Raw genomic sequence first — 23,160 nt, forward strand, 5'->3', positions numbered from 1 at the left:
TAACTAAAATTCACCACGCAGTTAAAGTATAATCTACATATTTATATATGTATATCATAGTAAATTTTTATTTATACATCAGATGTTCTATTTTATAAGTAAACAGTTATTTATTTTATTCAATAATTCGATTATTCAATATTGTTGTTAGGAAATTATTAGTAATATTAATCATATTTAAAACGGAAACTTGAATTCAAGCTTAAGAAAAATGAAATAATATTTGTATATAATGTAAATTATGAATAAAACAAAGTTACATATATTTGTTATAATAAATCGAACCAATAAGCTTATAATATATTACGAAGATTTAAGTGCCGTTTTAAGGTAACACATATCTTAGTACTGGCTAATCTCAACAACCTTGCTAACTTCAGTATTGAGTCAGTATTGTGACTTAAGTTATGACTCGGTAAGTCTATGGTAACTAATTTGCTGTTTATATTTTTTCAATATTTTGTATTGAATCACATAAACATTACTCCTTATTCTATTTTTCCTTCATTATTCCTTAAAATAATTCAAGTGTACTGTAGTTTCCTCGAAGGATTTACTAATATTTAATTGTTATTGCAAGTGCTTATGTAACTATGGTGAATAAATTTTTGGCAAATTTTCATCAAAAATGTTTTCATTTGTCAAATTGTTAGCTAAATATTTTTATTTTAAATTAAATAGTGGTTAATCCATCATTTAATAAAATAATATTTTCTACAACGTCAAGGAACATGTGACATTTATGAAATATCTTTTTTATTTGAATTTATATCAGCACCAGGCTTTACCCTAAAAATATAAACATACATATGTAGTTTTTTTTTTGGCAATCGACAATTATTTATATATAAAACTGACATAGTCTTACCTCTAACTAATATACCTTAAATATATAATGTAGTGCATACAATTCCACACTTCTTATTTAACGTAAATATAATCTCAATTGGATGCAACGCTTCTATTTTATTGTAAACATAAGCTCAGCAGAACAAAGGCTGGAAATGACGCCTGCAAATTGCAAGCCCAGCATTAACGTATCTTTTGTGAAATATTGCCTTTTATGGTAATGTTTAGAAGCGAGACTGGAAGTGATGCTTAGATCTTAAGGCTTAGACATAAGTTATTATTCACATCACAACAATTCAATAAAGAAGAATTAAACGAATCGGTTGTGTTTCATTTTTTATTAAAACAAAAATACAATTTGTAACTTTTATATATATAGAATATATATATGTATATAAATAGGAAAATAATATATTGTTTGCTTTCAATTAAATTTATATCTTTTTTAAGGTGCTCACACTGATATATCTTTTATTATACTTTTTCTTCATATAGATGAAGGCGTTTCATTCTGCGCTTATATGTTGTATATTCGCTGTTGCAGCGAATATTCATGTGTTTTTCATTGATTTGTAGAAAAAGTTTTTTGATTTACTTAGCTTGCCAAGCAAAAATTAAAGTGCTAATAAGAAGTAACAGTTATAAAATATATTTATTGTCATTTAATTTAATTGTAAATAATTATTATAATAAGATTATATACAAAATAATTGTTTACTGCTCTATTAAATAAATAAAAATTTCACCTTAATATGTTATATTTGTGGTGAATATGAGTATGTGCTTTTATTTTTCTTTTGAACTCATTCGTAATAACGTTTGTTTTCCACCATCTGTTTTCGTTTGAATAAATTTATTTAAAAAAGTTTTATTTATAATTTTGTTGTAAAGGATTTTTTCTATATAAATATAAGTTTATTATTGATTAAATTCGAATCTGAATAATAAATAGTAAAATAAAAAGGAGCATAATTTTATCACAGCTCAAGTACCGGAGATCAAAGTTTAATGTGGTTGGAAGAATCAGTTTTTCGCATCGGTGCCATTTGATACAATTACCACAGATTCTATTTTACCGGTTAGTACAATAACGAGCAGTAAAATATTCCCTATAACAAAATATTTTGATTTTATTATTAGGAATCCAAAGTATATGCATATGCATAGCACAAAAGACCAATTGAGTCGAGGTGTATAGTACTAACCAACTCAGTAATATTCAGTAATATACAAAGGCAACCACAGTTCAAAGTAGTCAATAATCAACTCCAAATTAATAAAGAAATATCAAAGATATATACATATTTAAGGAAATGAAACTATATATAATAATGGTATACATCAAATATGTGTACTAGCACTGTGTCAGTGTATTTGCGTCATATCCATATTAGCAGACCTTCATTAAAGTCAGCATACTTTAATTTGAAGTAAATAGATTACCTTCCGCTTTTGCTTAACGAATTTGCTGAATTAAAGCAATAAAAATAAATTTTCTGTAAAAGGTGATGTGTACATTTTCTCAGATAGGCTGGAAACACCGAGCAACCGAGTCTACGTTGTCATGTCACTTATCTATGGTCAAGTAACACTCATCACTCTCTTTGGAGTTTCAATATTTATGAGAATGGTTAGCCCTTGCCGTTCCAGAATACAAACGAAAGTATTAAATAAAATATAAATATTTATAAAACAAACTCAGTTTTAACTACACTACACTTTTTTCAGATGAGATGCAGCATTTGCAATATTTGTGTTCTAGCAAGGATTGTGCACAAGAAGAAACTTTCTTTTAAAAATATATATTTTACGCTGCTAAATTCCATATATGATATGATTTATATAGGGGTCATAAGGATATGAGGGTAATAAGGATTTATATAAGGTAAAAAATCATGTCGAAGAGCAGCCAAACCAAAGTCAGTTATCTTTTTTAACTAAATACCACTTATTACTTCGGTTAAAGTTTCATTATTTATGAGGATGTTGAACCTGTTCGACCATACAATAATAATGTACCCTGAAATAAGAACCAATTATTAAAATAAATCTATGAAAACATATTTCAAAATATTACAATATTTCATGAAAAAAAATTTAACAGCAAATCCGCTACTGTAGCATTATGATCAATTATTAATGATCATTCCAGTAACAATATAAATTAAATTTTGTTGAAAAAAACCAAAAATGAGCAAGAAAGTGTACTAACAAAATTCTGTTTATAATCACTCACAAATATTTTATAAAAGTGATTTTCTTGGAATACGAAAATTGAAGATAGACAGCAGCAATAGATTCTAGTGAGATCAACGCACAACCTAAAGATCATTCGTAAATTATGCTTCAGAGCAAGATGTGTGACTACCGTTTAAGTATGATTGGAACGAAATTTTGCAAATTTTTAGGTGCAATAATTTTAATACTTATAATTCTACAATCAACAGTAAATGGTAAAAAATTAATTAATAATTAATTATGCATCTCCTTTCTCATTAATATATTCTTATAATATTATTTAGCAAAACGTCATCACCATCGCAATCGTCATCACGAAGACAATCAATTTCAATTAGGTTCAATACAACCAACAGTATCAGTTGATGCTTACGGCAACTGTTACAGTTTCAACAATCCATTGAGAGGACGCTGTTTACGATTTATAGACTGTGGAACAGCTGTATGGTCATGGGAGCAACATCGTATACCACCAGTAACTTGTTATAGTACAACATTTGAGCATTTTGTTTGCTGCCCTGATTATAATCCACCACCTTTTTGGCCACAACAACCGCCACCACAAATACCGATACCTCAACAACCACCAATAATTCACTATCCACCAAAACAAAATTATCAAGATCAAAATAATGGGATAACAAGAAGGAATCAAGAGAATAATCCTTATACGCGTATAAGTGAACAAGGTAAAAAGTTCCTTCAACTTTTTTGGTATAGCTAGTACTCTTTTAATATTTATGTATGTATACATATATATATTTGTAGAATGTTTTAAAATGTATGAAGAAAGAGGACATCGTAATCGTAAGCACCGATTTAGAAGAGAACTTAATAATGAGGGCCCAATTTCAGAGGATGATCAAATGAAAAAAATGGATTTTGCACGAACTCAAGCTGTAGGTGGAGTAGCTACATATATTAGTGAATTTCCTTATATGGTAAGTTCAGAAATTCCAAGAAAAGCTATTGAATTATTTTAATTATTAAAAAATCATCGAACGCAATTCTTTGCTCGTTTTAGAGAGAATTTTATAATATTGTATTCAGTTTTCAACGACCCTTGTCGTCTACTCTTAATCACAATATACTGAATTGTTAATAGAAATTTTTTATCATTTAAATTTATATCACTGTCTAATAGTTTGCTGTTAGCGCTGTAGTGATATAGCATAACGTTAAATATATCTTGACACCGCTTCATTTTTCTATCAAATCTGACATATATCGTTCAATAAAAACTAGGTGTATAGGTATAAATAGGTATACTATTACATCCTAGGTGACAACCATTGTTAATAATGTAGGAATCAAGGACAACCTGAAATTTTTTAAAACCAAAAAATAAATTATTTGTTGATTCTTACAAACCATTTGCAGCATTTTACAAGCCTTCACATATTTTATATATACATATAGCCAATAAATCTATATTTCTTTAACTTTTCAAATTTTCTATTACCTTCTTTTGTTTCTTCAGTGTGCAGTTGGTTGGAAAAGTTTTGATCCTACTCATCGCAAATCTTATAATTATAACTGCGGCTGCGTGTTGATTGCTCCTAAATTTGTTCTAACTGCTGCTCATTGTGCAACCTTAGGCGGGTAAGTTCAATAATATACTATATATATAAATATGTTTTTTCTTTTATTTTGATTATTTGAATTAATTTTAGAGAACCACCTAATATTATTAGATTGGGAGGTATAAACTTAGATGAACGTCATGCTGAAATGGTGAAAATTAAAGAAATTACTCAACATCCAGATTATGATAATAATATGTCTTACAATGATATAGCTATATTTAAACTGGAACGAAGTTCAAGGTAGCATATAAATTTAAAGTATTGATAATATCTATTGTTTTTTAATTTGTTATTGAAGAGAGGTACCAGCATGTCTTTGGTCTACACCAACTTTACCTCAACAAACTCTTATCGCCATGGGTTATGGGCAAACTAAATTTGGTAATTTTAATTATATATTATTTATTAATACGTTTTAAGTAATTTTATAATTTTTATCTTGTTCATATATGCTTTTATATATATATATAATAATTTTTAAATATTTTATAATACAATATATTTAGCTGGCCCATCTTCAAATACTTTACTTAAAGTGTTCTTAAGTGTTTTAACAAACGATAATTGTAATAATTATTATAAAAAAGAAGAAAAGTTACCACGTGGTGTAACGACCGGTCAAATATGTGCTGGGGACCCTCAAGGTATTATGGATACCTGTCAGGTAAGCATTGTTCATTAAATGTATTTTCTTTTTTCATTTTCATTTTATACTATTTAATCTTATTATAATATTTTTCTAATTACAGGGTGATTCGGGTGGTCCATTACTGATGAAATTGCCAAATTATAACAACATCGTGCCATATATAGTTGGTTTAACATCTTTTGGTTCAGGCTGTGCAGCTGGTACACCAGGTGTATATACTAGAATTTCAACTTATATTGACTGGATCGAGGATATTGTGTGGAAATAATTTTAGAACTTATTTATTCGTTAAAACAATCAAATTTTAAAAAAAGAAGATAAACTTTGTCTTAACTAAATAGTTCAATGATTCAAAAAAATATATATGTATACCAATTAAAAATATATATCGAATATTTCAGAGTTAAAATAAAATTTGGAAAATCATTTGTATAGAACAATTATTTACTTTTTAATGAGAAACCCTTTACACAAATTGGTATCTGCTTTTGTTTATCAAGTTTGACATATAGCTCCGAGATATATTCACAGCCGTTTTCAAGATCATTGCCTTGCCCATCTATTTAAATTTTCATAAGGTTTCTAAAACTTAGCTCAATCATCCTATTCACATTTTCAGTTCTCTCATAATTAATTTTTTCTTATCAAATACCATCTTTATCTCATCACTTACAACATGCTAGACAAGGCGAATCCTGGGTCTCACAACGGATTACAGCAATAGTTTTTCAAGAAAATCACATTTTTAATTAATTTTATTTTATTAATTATAATTTTAATTAAAAGAACCAGATATTTTATGCTTAATTTTATATTATATTATACTTGTCCAACTTAACAAATACTACATATATATACACATATAGTAACACGGAAATAAAAAATTTATATATATTATATATTTTTAAAAACGATCTTTTCGATCCAATCCAAATAGGAATATATTTTTGTATAAACACCAGGAGCTTTAGGAGCAGCACAAAATTTTCCAAATGATGTTATACCGATCACAAATTTAACACAATTAAATTCTGGTATTTCTATATGTAAAGGTCCTCCTGAATCGCCTTGGCAAGTATCTTTGCCCCCTTTTAAATATCCAGCGCATAATTGCTCATCAACTATACCACGTGGTAAACGTCTTTCGGTTTGATATATATCTTTACAAACTTTCTGATCAATTATATTAAGCTCAACTCTTTGTAAATCTTGAGATTTTGGACCCATAAATTCTGTACGCCCCCAACCAGTAGCTGAGGTGCTTAATATTTCAATATCTGGTAATTGCCATAAACATGCTGGTCGAACTACTTTAGAGAACTTAACTCTTTTGGTCAATTTTAATAAAGCAATATCATGATAATAACTTGATGACTGATATTTTGGATGTAATATTATTAGAAGTATTTTTATATCCTGCTGATAAATGGACGTAATATTTAAATTCACAGCACCCAAACGTACCATATCAGGAGGTTTACTGCAAAAATGAGCAATATTTATAATAAATTTATATATATAATAATAAAGTAGAGCTGTAAGTGTTATGACTTACCTACTGGAGGAAATACAATGCGCAGCAGTTAAAACAAAAAATTCACTAATTAATGTACCGCCACAGCCCCATTTAGTATCGTCACTGTTTTGTGTCCATCCCAAGGCAGCCTATAGCATAAATTGATTTCTTTTAAAACTATATTATATGATTATATTTTTGAATATATATTATAGGATTATATATTGGGTTGTTTTTTTTTTTGCGTTAAATGGACACTATCCATTTTCGTTATTGTAGATCGAGATATATAACAGGTACTTGTAAGAAATGTTAGGTAAATATAGACTTTATGGAAATAAAAAGTAATAAGAGATTAATATAAAGTGAATTTAGTTAAAAAGTACTGAACAGGTTTTGAACCGCTATAGCAGTACAGGGGTTAGTCTAGTCGAAGAGCTAATTCTCAAAGATCAAAACCAAACACGGGCTCAATTTTTTTATTATTTTTTAAGTTTAGCCTTTTTAAAGTGAAGAAATTCATGTTATTAGAATCACATTAAGACCGTAATTATAAAATCTGTTTTAAGAAAATAAAATTCCACTTCTAGTGATATCGGAGTCAATACGAAAACAATACTTTTTTTGTTTTCAAAGTTATATAAAGTTTATATTCGTTACTAAATTTTGTACTTACCATATGTGGATATTCCACTGTGCTTGTTAAATGTCCACCAACTATCATAGGTACACTGGGTACACAAGTTCTACCAGAAAAATTACGTAGTTGACCTATTTTAACATTTCTTATAACTTCATGATACTCTTGACATTCTTAAATAAATAATTATAATTATTAGTTTAAAACATTTTGTATAAAATTAATAAATAAATTATTACACTTACTTTTTGCGCTGATTCTTTCGTGATCAACATGCTTATCCGATAATGGACAACAAATGACAGGTATACTTTTTCTATACGTACAGACATCGATTTTAATATTATGCATTCTATATTCCCGAATTACATGTAAGCATTGATAAGCTAAAATACAATAACCACCACGGCCATCAAACTGGCGTCTACAAAAGCTACCTTCTTCACGACGTAATGGTGCATTTTCATTACCGGGTCCAATGTGGTTCTCATCCACAAATTTAATTTTTTTACCAAACTTATTTGCGAATGGGTTAGGTTGCAACATTGGTACCGGATTATTCGGTTGTACTGAAGACGTAGCTGGTACATTTTCACTCTCGACATTAAGACTATTTGGTAAATGATTGGTTGATTTAATAGTCTTTTTTACGCGTGATAAATTTGAAGCTGTTATCTTCCCAGCAAATTGATTAGTATTGTGTGACCATCCATTTGCCAAGGTGTAGCGTGTGGTGTGATACTGATATATTGGAGATACATTTAATGCTAGAAATATATGAATAAGTTTTATTATATATTTATTATATGTTATAATAATATAATAATTATTTTGTTTTTTATATTACTATATATAATATTTTTTTTAATTATATTTGAGTCTTTTAGGTAATAATATTAAATTGATATTTACCCTGTACAGCTTGTCTTAAAAAATATAACAAAATTAGTAGTAACTTTAGTTTAAAAATGAACATCACTCATACAAAATATAATTTATTTATGATTTTAATTAAACAAAATATAAAATTTTTGATAACATGTGTTTACAAAAACTTAATAAAGAAAAATTACAAAAGAAATAAGTAAGATTAATGTAAGCCTATTATTAACAAAATAATATTTTTGAACATTTTTTTAATCCGTCATGTCGATCACTAGTTATACCCTATAATAACATATATGAAGTTTTGTACGTATATAAAATATATATGGAAGTATACTCGAAGAACCAAATATTAAAATATAAACTGCTTAAATATTTTTAAACGACTGTATTTTATTATTAGCATTCAATGCTTTTATACTATTTTGCTAGGTTACAAAATTCCTGAAACTTATAAACATACCGTGTAAAATGGTCAGACTTCGGCAAGTTTCTTGCAAAGATTCTCACTTTTCAACTGACATATACACATTTCTGTTCGCAACTTAGACGCCAAGTAAATGCATTTCTAAGAATTAGGGACAAAAAATTTTACCTTCAGTTAGTGAACCCTATTATTATAGCAAGTGCTTTTAATATATAATACAAAAGAATATCTACCCTATATGCACATAATTAAAAAAGGTCATAGGACCGTAATTAAGGTTTGCACATATTGCAGATTAGTAATTTTATTGTCTTAATACAATAATCTAATAATATAAAGATTTATATTTGTTATAGATGTGTTTCCTAGATTATTAATAATTATCAAGCATATAAATTTTCGTTAATGTGCGAAATGGTTTGTAAATTTCCAAGCATACGTTTACACTTTCGCAATTAACTCAATAAATGTGATGCAATTAGTGACATATTCTAATTAAAATCTAAATAAAAATATATTAAAATGTTTTGATAAATGTTGTAGTATAGACAGGGTGGTAGTACAAACAGGAAGAAGAAGCTAAGGATAATTTTTCTATACGTAAAATCAGTAACAATGAAAAAAAAATGTAGACAGGAATAAATTCCCCACACAAAAAAAGTAAAAGAACATAAAAAACTACTTCTCAAATGATCAAAAAAGTACAAATACAAATTAGTCAATGAGATGGGTGGGACCCTGTAGTACCCCCAGCTATCAAAGAGTAAAAGTGTCCAGTTGCGCTGACTCGAAAAAAAGGGTCAACATACATACTGCTTACTGTAGACCTGCCTGATACACATACCACAGAAAAGTAACTAAGAAGACATCATCCTATGGAACCTCCTTTTATTATAAAATATAATTATGTTTCTACTCTTGGAGCGATAAATGCCGCTACCTCATTAGTGACGTATAGAAAGACTTGTTTAAGGAAGATCCATAAATGGGCCATAAATGCCGTGACATATAAAAAGACTTGTTCAAGAAAGGTTTTTAAAACTAATTTAAAGTTCATGTAAACATATTCAATTGAAAAAAAATCCATTATAATTATTATAAATCAGTTTGAAATACTTTAACAGGGTTTGAGTCTCAAAAGACACCCATCCTCTATGAAACACTGTTGTATCTCACGGCTAAAGCAATGAGCGTAAAAATAATGTTTATGATAATATACACAAAGCGTTGGAACAGCAAATACTATTATGCTATGGTTTTTTTTATGCTTTTAAGTAATACAAGTAATACATAATATATATTATATAAAATGATATATAACTTTTATTAAATTTCTTTTTTCATAATAATAATATTCATAATAATCATATTCCTATAGTTACCAATTAAGCTAAATGAACCTCTATTCCTGGGATTAGAAAGATGATCGAAAAAAAATGTTGCATATACTACATTAAAAATAGATACTAGTATCTAAAAGGTAGAACACGGAATAGATAGAGATACTTCTATCTCTATGCTCTTCTATAGAGATGTTTTTTCTTTCACCGCAGAACAATTTTCTGTTAATAATAATATTATATTAGTACTACTATAATGATATTATTATTCATAATTTTTTAAAAAATAAAGTCACTTAATATATTATTTATTTTTAAACAATGTTTTCCTCTATTATTTTTCAGTGTAACCTCTCTCAATAACTTCTCCTTTGAAGTATCGAGAGAACTAACAAACAAGAAGTTACTAAAGCAACAGTACTTTGTTTTATTTTTAATCAATACTAACAAGTTTATTTTAAAACAAAACATTACCTTTTTATAAAAATGAATAATTTATATAGTAAATAATAGATTCTGAAAATAATGGGTGCCAAAGCAAAGAAGAAACGGAATAGTAAAGATTCTACAGCCAGCAATAATGAAGAAACTACAGAAAAGAAAGAAGGCGGTAAGAAAAAAACTGGCGGTGGATCCAAATCTGTAGGTTGTGACATACTCAATGATGCAGCAATGGAAAATGCTTACTACGTTTGTCATAATGTGCAGGTTTGTGTTATATATCTTTTCTTCATTATAAGCTATTGTTTTATTAAATATTTATAGACTTCATTATTATAATTCAAATAAGAAATCTAAAAGATGTAAATGTACAGTTTTATTTTTTTTATTATCTCTAAGGATTGTGTTGCTAATTAAAGTCGTAAAGATAGTAGTTCACATGTAATTTAAATTATTTCAAATCCTATATCACCATAGGTGTTATATTTTGTGTTAAACCCTTTGACTTTTAAAGAAATATAATCAAAAGTGGGGCAATAGAAGTTAGATGGTCCCAAAATCAGTTTCTGCGTTTTTTTACAATTGTAAATTAACTTACACTGATCATAACTTTAAAGGAGTATTTAATGATGTTTATAGAAAAATCTAATGAGTTTCAGAAACGATTTTTAATGTAATTTTTTGTGTTACTTCATTTCAAATTGGTTACCAGAGGTACTTTACTAATCCAATTTATTAATATGACTGTTGCAGTATTATTACAATAAACATATTTTAATTATACTTAAGAATATGATTATAGGAATAGTAGGATATAACTCTTAGTTTCTGGATAATTTCCATTTAGTATATATTCGGCTTGAAATTAGTACAGAACATAACACGAAACGTAACCAGAATGAATTTCGGAATGTATTCAAAAAAAATCGTTTTCAGTTTTGGTCAGATGCATTTCAGGGTTTCCTAAGTTAAGGTAATTGCATATAGTCGACCGTGGTCTTAATATGGAAATTCTGCCAGTACCATGGTAAGAATTGAGAGGGATACTATATTGGAAATACCGTAGCATCTAGTTTCTTACGTCTGTTAAATCATGTTAAATCTCCAGTTGGGTGCTTGTTTTTATAAATATAATTTTTGGTACTCAAATTTCTTTTTAATATTAAATATATTTTATTCTAAAATATATCATAAGATATATCTGTATATGTTTTTTAAAATCTATATATAAGTAGGTTAAAACTATATTATTTTAATATATGTATTTTATGCCTTTTTTTCACATTGCAAAAGTATATTTATTTTTTTTCGGTAATAATATTATATTTTTCGGTAATATTATATAGCACTTTTTTAATTTTTTATTCTTTTGTAACAATTGTTTTGTGTAGGTATTCCCTACCTAAGTTGAGAACTAACTGCTTGAGTGAGCGAAGTGATTTTTAGTAGACTAATTCTCTTGCATTGTGATATTTTCGATCTATGTATAATTTAACGACTTCAGATAATGATATTAAGCATTTCTTTGTAAATATTTTCATAATCTTAAATACTTTATAGTAAATATTATTAATTTTTCTTCTAGGATGTTTTGAAAGCGCGAGGTTTTGCTTGGCCCGATGGACAAAAGAAAAAGAAAAAAGGAAAACGTTGAATCATATATAGTATATAACTCTAACTATATATTAAACTATATATTCATCTTTTTAGTATAAACATATATGTATAAAAATTACTTATTATTATTTACTAATAATATCAATATTGTTACAAATATTAATCAATATTATTATAAGCCAATATTTCAAATAATCTTACGTACATATGGAATAAAATGTCATTGTTAATACAAATAAATAAAAACATATTTGTCTATTTTTCGTCTTTATATCTGCAGCTACTGCAACATACGTTACAAGTGATGCCCAAGATTTCAGTACGTCTCGGTGAGACAAATCAAATTCACCACGATTTTTGATATTTCTATTTCAGTGCTACATAGGCGGAATCTTGATTTTTAATAGATTGTTGTATGGTCTTGTTAATTTGGAATTTTCGCACAAATATATATTTTGCTAATCTTTTTATCAGAGATCAGCATTCAATCCTCATAAGAGTACTTTTGATGGCCCCCCGTTTTTACAAAATTCCCAAAATCCACTTCAAGTCATGTTACTTTTATTCTAACCCTATCCTTGAGGATCTCTGGTAATAAAAAACTAATTTATGATGAATTTAGACTTATTACACTAAAATATTTTTGGATAATCTCAAAAAAAGTGCTTTTGATATCTCCTTTATATTCCGAAACAGGTGAAAGAGTTTTAATACTATATCTTATATCTTTAATCTTATATCTATATAAGCTATATCTTTAATAATATCTGATTTTTGAACAATTATTTTATGGTTATGTTTACTTGGATATTTCGCACAATTATACATTCGGTTAGTTTTAGAAAAATGCTGTTAATATATTTCTAAGTACTTTATATTCGAGGTTAGTATTGGTGTTCCTCAACTTAGATACCAATATTTTAATTGTTTTTTGCAGAGTTATTTAGGAATTTAATATCATTCTTTTCCTCCGGATATTAGGGAATCCATAAGATTCATCAAAAATTATGATAAATATGGCTCTATCTTGGATAATATTTGACTTTTAAAGATTGTTGTATGGTCACTTGGATAATCTTCGGCTAATCTTCGAAAAATGTTTTCAATATAGGTTAGGTTAGGTTACTGGGGCCGTCCGAAGACTCACTTAGACCATGAGGTCCATTATGATATCCTAAGAATTTGACACCTGTCCCTATAACCACTTGGCCGTAAAGGCCGTTGGACAGAATTTTTGCTCCGCAGTAGCCAATCCGACAAGGGAAGCCCTTAAGGACCTGAAGAATCCGTCGGTATAGCCTAGTGCATCTCTGTTGTCCCCAGAGACCTCACGCCGATGAATCAGAGCAAACTCCAATTCTTAGCTAGAACAGTCTGCAATCAGAACTCTCTATTACCAGTCGACACCCACGGGGAGGGTTAGGCAGAGGATTTATGTCAACCGTTTTCAATATATTTCGGGACACTTTTCAAAATGAATAGCCGTGGTACTTAATGCACTCTCAATAGAGGAACCAATAAAATTTTATTTCTTTGTTTTTCCATCTTTTATTTTGAAACCGATACTAGTGAAATCAGCCCAGTTTACTCTTTGATTTTAATTGTCTTAAACTGCTTGTTGGGCAGTTCAGCTGGTGCAGAGTAGTAGAGGTACTGCAAATCTAACTTTTTAGAAGATCACAGCATATTCCTTTGTAGATTCTATTGTGAAATTAGTCAGCCAGCTTTTTTAATTACAAAGACTTCGGCTTGGAAACTGTTATTAATTAGGTCGGAGTTAATACAGGAAACATATTCCATCTCATATGACATCAAAATTACTCTCTTTACTATGAGTAGAGTTTATTGATAAATCAAATTATTTGGATCAAAATATTAATGTGTTTTAATTTTAGATATTTAAATTCGAATCAAATTGTCATAAATGTAAAGAGCCCTATTAATACACCCACTTAACTTGGTCAAACACATCACAAGATCTAAAATTAAACATAATAAGTCACAAATAGAATATAAGAAATGTGAAAATAGAAGACAAACGAAAACACTTAAAACAAATAAATTTATTTACGAAAAAAAGATATGTTCTAGAAACTTTTTGTTTATTTAAAAACAACAAATTTTGCAGCTTTTTGGAAAAACATTTTTAATTTTGACAATCGCGAAAAAAAATCGTAAAATAAACATAATTGCATGGAATGAATTGCTCTGAGAAGATATGAAAAATAACGTTCACATTGAAAGGTCCACGAGTGGAATTGGTCCATGAGTGTACCGAGTTCACTAAAAATATCAATCGTAGGCATTAAAAAAGGTAAACAAACTCAAACGAAACAATCCGAAGCAGAATTTTGTTTATGGAATCACAGATAAATTCGAGAGGAACACTCAAAAATCACACAGTCTAGCATTGCGTTTCGTTGGGAACAGAAATATTTGCCGGTTCTGATTCGGGTGCAAGAAGTACATAATTAAAAACATATATAATATACTTATATACGTACATATATATTAGAAGAAAAAAAAATTGTGCATTCAGTGTCGAAAGTAGTGATATCACTAGCTATTTTTGGATTTGTTTTATAAAAATTATTATATCAAATAAAATATCTTTAATTAATATATCAAAATGGTGAAAGCTGCAATTGGTATCGATCTTGGCACAACCTATTCTTGCGTAGGCGTCTGGCAGAATAATAAAGTCGAAATTATTGCCAATGATCAGGGTAACCGCACAACTCCCAGTTATGTTGCATTTAATGATACTGAACGATTAATTGGTGATGCTGCCAAAAATCAGGTAAATATGAATGAATGTATAAAATGGTGTATATGTATTATATACCATATATGACCAGATTTTCCTACACTTTTCTCCGAATTTAAGTATTGTTCTATATATCATGAAATTTATTTTTAATGACTTAAACTGGTTCTTTCTTACATAAAAGAAGAATATTTTAATAACTGACCTCCTAGACCTCCTCCTCCTAAGACCTCATAAGATTATAACACATTTCACTTTCGATATACCGTGATACTCCGTGATAGATTTTAATGGGTTTGTTAAAAGCATTTCCATGTAATTAAAAAGAAACTGATAGGAACTTTTTTAATTAATAATTTATTAAATTAGTTAAAAATAAATAAAATAAAATAAATAAAATTTAAAAATAAATAAATTTTAATCTGAATAGATATTGCGGTTCAGTAACTCTACTGTATATTTAGTCTACTATATAATAGCTGTTGCTATAGAAGTTTCAGAACTATCAGACCACATTTCTTAAACAAAATTTTGTTTCAGATCTAATTTTTTATTTTTTGTTTATTAATAAATTTTGAAAATTAATATGAAGCTATTATTCTATTTTAATGTTTTTTTAAAGACTTGAAATTTTTTGATATATTTATTCAGTATATAGACCATTTCAAACAAAAAAGAAAAAGGTGAAGGTTGAATGATACCATTTAATATTATGGTAATATCTTTATGTCTAGTATATATTTTTTTATATTCAATTCGGAATGCATATAAATTTCTTTATTTGTTCTTTTGTTTAAATACAGATTCAAAATAAAGTAAAATAAATTAAAACAAAATAATATAAAAAAATAAATTACATTAAAATACAATAAATAAATAAATAAATAATAACAATAAAATTAAGTAAAATGAAATGAAGTAAAATAAATTTAAAGTGTAATAAAATGTTATATATATATAATACATATATAATATATATATGTAATAAAATGTTAGTTTAACATTTTAAAGTTCGTTTAACATATAACAAAACGAAATAAAATAAAATACAATAAAATATTAAAAATAAACTAAAATAATATAATATAAAATAAATTAAAATAAAATAAAATTATATAAGATAATGTAAGATAAAATAAGACAATAAAAATTAAAATAAAAAAAAAGCTAAATAAAGTAAAGTAAAATAAAACAAAAACTATAATTTAAAATAAAGTAAAATAATATAAAAAACAAAAAAATAAAATAAAGTTAAATAAAATAAAGTACAATAAAATTAAGTAAAATAAAATAAAGTAAAATTAAATTAAACTAATCATTTATATACGTATAGTATAAAATGAAGAAGAACATAAGTTAGTAAAATATAAAATAAAACAAAATAAAACACAATAAAATAAAAATAAAATGTACTAAAATAAAATAATAAAAAATAAAACAAAATAAAATAAAATAAAATCATATAAAATAATATAAGATAAAGTAAGACAAAGTAAATTAAAATAAAAAAAAAATTCTAAATAAATTAAGGTAAAAAAATAATAAAATAATGTAGTTTACTGTAATTTAAATAAAGTGAAATAGTATAAATTAAAATATTATAAAATAAAATAAAGTAAATAAAATAAAACAAAAAATATAATAAATATAAATATATATAATATAAATATTAATAAATAATGCAAATACAAAAGTAAAATTAAATAACACTAAATAAAGAAAAAAGCAAATTCAATTATTTTTTGTTTTGTTTTTAAACTTAAATATATAATACAGAAATAAAATAAAAAAATTAAAATAAAATAGTTATTTTTATAATTATTTTCAACAAGGAATAAGTGGAACTATTTTTTAGAGTTTTCAGTCAGTAAGAGCGTAAGAGAGTTTATCTTATCGTCTATTCAGAAAGAAGTTCTATTTGTATTAGGTAAAGTAATGAGTGAGATCTGGACATCATTTTAAATATTCCTACTTTATGAGTGAGTTTTTTGAGTAAAGGATATATATAATCATTTTCTTTTTGAATGTACTATTGGCATTCCCTTTTTTAATTAATATACCATTTACATACCCATTAGTCCAACACTATATATAAGAATACTCTGCTTAAAATCTGTCCTGAATGTTAATTAAGGAATAATGATCTGTTGGACATTTATATGAAATTGTAGAGATTTAAACATTACTACCGATAGAGTCTAATAAGTTCATTGATTTTAAATTAAGAGAGTAAAATAATTCACTTAATAATATTATTATACAAATTTTAAAAAATATATTTTTCTAAAATATATTTAATTTATTTATTTCACAATTTAGTTTATTTTGAAATTTTGAATACCATTATAACTATCTATCTTATATATATATATATATATATATATATATATATATCTTTCTCTGGTAATGGTTGTTTATGTCTTCGCTTCAACATAATGAATAAATAAATATTTTTTCCTTAATAAAATTGAAAGTATAAAAAATTATAGGGATTCAATTTGACTTTAGAGCAGAATACTACGAACTCTTCGAACTGAAACCAGAATGTCTCCCATTGAGAATTTTCTGATATCAGAGAGGTATTTAAAACCGAATATTCACAAAGTATGTGATTAGAAGTTGCCTCCCCCTTTAGGCAAAGACGACATTTTATCAATTTAAACATATACATCGCGTTGAAATGATAAAGCAAGCTAAGATGCCAAATCAGTTAAGACTGTTAACAACACTACCTCTGCTACTTATATAAATTAAAAATTATCAAAATTTTAAAATATAATAAAATATATTAAAATTGTGAACTAAAAATACTTTTGGCACTCTTAATAAAACCACATCATTGCAATTAGAAAAAATATTTCACATCATTCACAAATTAAAAATAAATTGTTTCACTTTCAAACAAAAATAATTAAAATAAATAAATTTAATTTAAATTAATTAAAATCAATTATGTTAAAAAAAATAAATTAAATTAAATTAAATAAAATAACAATTAATGGATTGCATTTCAAATTGGTTACAAGATAATTTGACAACTTTTTAATTTTGTAATTTATTAGTTTTGCGAAAATTATAATTTTCCTCTCCCATCAGAAGTTTGTCTTGACCTCATCCATTTTACAAGCGCACCAGTTACTTCGAACATGTGTTCAAAAATGGCAGACACCGATACGCCGCCATATTTGTCAGCCTGATCGTGTTAACTGATGCTGTAAGCCATAATTTTGCGCTGTAACCATTTAAGTAACTCATTTTAACCAAGTTAAAATTACTAAAAGTGCTTAAAATAAATTTGTTCTCATAGTCATCGAATATTTAAACTATTTTTGTAATTATGTAGGTGTGTCATCGCAGACATATTTCTAATAAAAACAACAACAACCCAAAATTGCAGATCTTCAGAGTGTGAATAATTTTTCTTCAGAACATTCTGGTACTAAATCTCTTGAATGCTTCTGTGATCTTTACTTCAATTTTATTGTTTCTATCAGATCAACTTTTTATATATAGCAATCGTTTTTCTATGTTTATAAATAATTCGACATTATGTTTATTTTTATAATATTTTTCTGCTTTCAACAAATGCAAAAATATGTTTTTCATTGTTGAAAATCTATTAATTTTCTGTGGAAAATTAATTTTTTAATTTTTAAAAATTTTGCGAGACTATATTTGATGAGTAAAATCCAATAATAATACTTTACTTATAATACTGTTCATAAAACAGAACATATAGAAATTTTTCTAAATAAGTAACATAAATTGATGAGGTGATACATTAACATAGACAAGGTTAAGTAAAGTTTGAGTTGATCTCGAATAATTGCCCACGAATTAACGTTCTTTATATGCAGACCAGAAGGACGACCGCAAAGATCGCAGAAATCAGCGTATAAACCACGTTAAAAACATGACTCCCTTCTTCAAATTGATAAGTCCATAAAGTTCGCTAATACCTAATTTTAAATGACGGCAGCTATATTAGGTCTTCTTGATCTAAGAAGCAAAAAAAACGTATATTATGCTCTACGTACTAACAACGTTGAAAGGCACGACTGCCCCACTCAAGTGTAACCTATACATAATAAGTCTATTCACTTACACAAGTCCCTAATATTAAAGGATAGCAGCTGTGTCGGGTCTTCTTGGCTTGAAAAACGAAAAAAGTCGTAAAGAAAGAGTGTGTTTAAGTTTAAATTTTTACCTAGATAGAATATGCCAGAAAAGTCTGCCCAAAAATTTCAATCATATAAATCTCAATTTCTTAAAAATTATTTATTCAAATGAGTGACATAGGGCTTTTTAGTCTAGTAATCCAAGGATTAATAATAATACTATAATAATAGTAATACTAATAATAATCCTACTAATAATTTCTCTAATAATTCTCTAATTAAATGAGTAAATAGATATTCAAATGTTCGAGACTTTTCTTTAACAAAACTTTATTTATTTAAGATAGATATATTAATACAAAGTCTATATATAGATTTATATATATATTGATATATATCATACGTTAATACTTTATTATCTTTAAATATTTGTTGTACAAGAATTTTTTCTATATTACTAACTATTCTTTAACAAAAACACACAATTTATAATTTAATATATACATATACATACACAAATTATGTCCCCCTAGGCGGAGCATTAACCCTTTTCTATCAGCTAAAATAGAACTCTGTTATAGGAATAAGTAACGGATATAATTTCACAAATAATTCACATCTCTCAACTTTCATTCTACTGTTTTTTGCAAGTCATGCTCAGCGTATAGGGGTACCAAGAGACTTGTGGGATCCACTTTAAGGCCTATCGTGCAATATTGCTACTTAGTATTCTTTCAGTATGCTCTATCTAGCCACATTTGCATTTTTGAATTCGTTCTATAATGTTAATTTGGCTTATACAATCCTAGAAATTAGTGGTAGGTCTTCTCAGAGGTCCTGAAGTATTGGCTAAACTCCATTAGGTAAAATTGTCTTAATATTTATATATATATAGATTATAATTAAGTTCTATATAGATTATCTTTTAAGTTAACATACATTTAGTTCTAAGTTTGAGAGACTTGTATTGAGGACTGGATATTTTCGAGGTAGTTTTTGAAACCACTTCTAATATTTTTTCTATATAATTAAATGGGAATATCATATCATAATTAAATTAAGTATTTCTATAATTTATATCTTACAATATCACGAATAAAAATCACATATGCCGTTCTGCTTCTACCAATTATTGACTAAAGACCTATTGCTCTTGTCTTATATTTTCAGGTAGCAATGAATGCCAGAAATACAGTTTTTGATGCTAAACGTCTAATAGGTCGTAAATTTGATGATCAAAAAATACAAGAAGATATGAAGCATTGGCCATTCCAAGTTGTAAATGATTGTGGCAAGCCAAAAATCGAAGTAGAATTTAAAGGAGAACGTAAACGTTTTGCACCCGAAGAAATTAGTTCCATGGTATTGACAAAGATGCGTGAAGTTGCCGAAGTCTACTTGGGTACCAAAGTAACAGATGCAGTTATCACAGTGCCAGCTTATTTTAATGATAGTCAACGTCAAGCTACCAAAGATGCCGGTTCAATTGCTGGACTAAACGTATTGCGTATAATCAATGAACCAACAGCAGCCGCATTAGCCTATGGCTTGGATAAGAATCTCAAAGGTGAAAAAAATGTACTTATCTTTGATTTAGGTGGTGGCACTTTTGATGTTTCCATACTGTCCATCGATGAAGGTTCACTCTTTGAAGTGAAATCAACTGCTGGTGACACACATTTGGGTGGTGAAGATTTCGATAATCGTTTAGTCAATCATTTTGTGGAAGAATTCAAACGCAAACATAAACGTGATGTTTCAGGAAATGTACGTGCTTTACGTCGTTTGCGTACGGCTTGTGAACGTGCTAAGCGTACACTCTCCTCTAGCACTGAAGCATCGATTGAAATAGATGCTCTACACGAGGGTATCGATTTTTATTCGAAAATATCACGTGCACGCTTTGAAGAGTTGAATATGGATTTGTTTCGTTCCACATTGCAGCCAGTTGAGCGTGCCTTGACCGATGCGAAAATGGATAAGGCAGCTATACATGATGTTGTGTTGGTCGGTGGTTCTACACGTATACCAAAAATACAAAAAATGCTGCAAGATTTCTTCTGTGGCAAACAATTGAATTTGTCCATAAATCCAGATGAAGCTGTTGCTTATGGTGCTGCTGTACAAGCGGCTATTTTGACCGGTGTTGGCAGTTCACAAATTCAAGATGTTTTGTTGGTTGATGTAACACCGTTGTCATTGGGTATTGAAACCGCTGGAGGTGTCATGACCAAACTAATTGAACGCAATGCCCGTATACCATGCAAACAACAACAAACCTTTACCACTTACAGTGACAATCAGAATGCTGTGACTATACAAGTTTATGAAGGTGAACGCGCTATGACTAAGGATAACAATTTACTTGGTACCTTCAATTTAACCGGTATACCACCAGCACCACGTGGTGTGCCTAAAATTGAGGTAACCTTTGATTTGAATGCTGATGGTATATTAAACGTATCGGCTAAGGATAATAGTACTGGCAAGTCAGAGAAAATTACAATCACAAATGACAAAGGACGTCTGTCAAAGGCTGAAATCGATCGTATGTTATCCGATGCTGAAAAGTATAAAGATGAGGATGAAAAACAAAAACTACGCATACAATCTAGGAACACTCTTGAAGGTTATATATTCAGTTGTAAACAGGTATGAGGAGTGCGACTTAACAAAAGAGAAGCCTTTTAATAATTAAGAATTTTAAAATTTTACAGGCTATTGAAGATGTACCCGAGGGTAAACTTACCGATTCTGATAAGTCCACAGTCCGCGATAAATGCTCTTCCGAAATGTCTTGGTTAGATGCGAATACTTTAGCAGAGAAAGAAGAATTCGATGATCACTTAAAGGACTGTCAACGTGTTTGTGGTCCTGTTATGGCTAAAATGCATGGCTCTGGTGGTAATGGTGATGCAGGCGCAAAACCAAGTCAAGGTGGACGTGGTGGACCTACAGTAGAAGAAGTTGATTAAAAAGTTGAAATTGTAAAATGTTTTAAGTTTTTGACCTTTTGAACTTTTGAACTTTTAGTTTTATCTTTTTTTAATAAATAAATCTATTTTTTTTAAACACATGATGCAACTTTTGTATAATATTTTATAACTTTAAATTGATTTCGCTTGCTTCTAATTAGCAGCTTTATTGTATACAGTAAAATGATTGCTATATTTGATAAGATTAGTTTTCCAAACAGTCAGCATTGAAGACTTACAAATTATAATTATTTTTTAATGAATATTAAGTTTCGGTATTTTTAAATATTTATTGAGCTGAAACAGTTATTAGATACCTATGGGCAATGATACATGACTTATGAGTAATACATTCCTATAACATACATACCATCGTCTAATTCTAATATATCATATGAACATGATAAGTTCTTATAGATAGTAATAACATTTTTTTTAATATAACAATAATAATATTCATATTTTGAAAAAGCAAAAATTATTTAATTTAAATAGTATAGCAATAACAAAGTATCTATTAACAAATAAATTTATAAATTTTTGTAGTTAAATAAGTTTTTAATTAAGCGATTTTCTTAGATCAACCATAAAATTCTCTCAAATATTACTAATAATCTATCATTAATGGTCTTTGGAACTAAACAGAAAAAACTCATTTCATTTAATATTAACTATATAAGTAAAAATATTTTATTTAAAATAAAATATCTATAAACAATAACTACCCTAATTATCTACATATATGTATGTCCAGGAGATTATATTTATTATTTAATTTTAATTACATACTTAAGTGGTTGTTTACTGTATTAGCTAGAAACCTCTAGGGGAACTCTCCGGCAAGCCATTTTTTCTAAATCTGCTGATACTATGTGAAGTAAACAAAATACCTGATATTTCATCAAGAGATTAAGAGGGGCCAAAAACCTAACTTTATTTTCTTATCAATATTATTTTTATTGTTCTACTGATTAATAAAAAAATATATATGCTAGCACATCTATTAATCAATATAATTAAATTTAAATCTGATACGATTAATACATTTCTCAAGCACTAAGCAAACATATTTATTTTTAGACAAGAAATTTTAAATAGAAGCCCATATTGCA

General features: G+C 27.5%; 4 protein-coding genes across 4 annotated transcripts; 3 read left to right on the forward strand and 1 right to left on the reverse strand.

The window, feature by feature from the left end:
* The first annotated feature begins 3,014 nt into the window (after positions 1–3,014).
* LOC119681097 (serine protease snake-like) lies at positions 3,015–5,699 on the forward strand. Its single transcript, XM_038094172.1, has 8 exons — positions 3,015–3,302; positions 3,372–3,776; positions 3,856–4,028; positions 4,568–4,689; positions 4,761–4,913; positions 4,972–5,054; positions 5,180–5,337; positions 5,423–5,699. Exons 1-8 carry the CDS (start codon positions 3,191–3,193, stop codon positions 5,588–5,590), a joined length of 1,374 nt encoding a protein of 457 aa, XP_037950100.1. The 5' UTR covers positions 3,015–3,190; the 3' UTR covers positions 5,591–5,699.
* A 517-nt stretch (positions 5,700–6,216) lies between these two features.
* Positions 6,217–8,423, reverse strand: LOC119676552 (serine protease snake-like). The gene is made up of 5 exons (XM_038087792.1): positions 8,391–8,423; positions 7,724–8,245; positions 7,515–7,651; positions 6,878–6,987; positions 6,217–6,802 (listed from the first exon to the last, which is right to left on the reverse strand). The coding sequence occupies exons 2-5, from the start codon at positions 8,022–8,024 to the stop codon at positions 6,217–6,219; spliced, it is 1,134 nt and encodes a 377-aa protein (XP_037943720.1). The 5' UTR covers positions 8,025–8,245; positions 8,391–8,423.
* Positions 8,424–10,655: 2,232 nt separating this feature from the next.
* Positions 10,656–12,225, forward strand: LOC119680230 (small lysine-rich protein 1-like). Its single transcript, XM_038092943.1, has 2 exons — positions 10,656–10,838; positions 12,157–12,225. Exons 1-2 carry the CDS (start codon positions 10,656–10,658, stop codon positions 12,223–12,225), a joined length of 252 nt encoding a protein of 83 aa, XP_037948871.1.
* Positions 12,226–14,576: 2,351 nt separating this feature from the next.
* LOC119684083 (heat shock 70 kDa protein cognate 2) lies at positions 14,577–22,144 on the forward strand. Its single transcript, XM_038098032.1, has 3 exons — positions 14,577–14,988; positions 20,244–21,725; positions 21,791–22,144. The coding sequence occupies exons 1-3, from the start codon at positions 14,818–14,820 to the stop codon at positions 22,046–22,048; spliced, it is 1,911 nt and encodes a 636-aa protein (XP_037953960.1). The 5' UTR covers positions 14,577–14,817; the 3' UTR covers positions 22,049–22,144.
* The last annotated feature ends 1,016 nt before the right edge of the window (positions 22,145–23,160 follow it).

The sequence above is a fragment of the Teleopsis dalmanni genome, chromosome 2 (assembly GCF_002237135.1).
Source record: "Teleopsis dalmanni isolate 2A chromosome 2, ASM223713v2, whole genome shotgun sequence".
In the NCBI taxonomy this organism is placed as follows: Eukaryota; Metazoa; Arthropoda; class Insecta; order Diptera; family Diopsidae; genus Teleopsis; species Teleopsis dalmanni.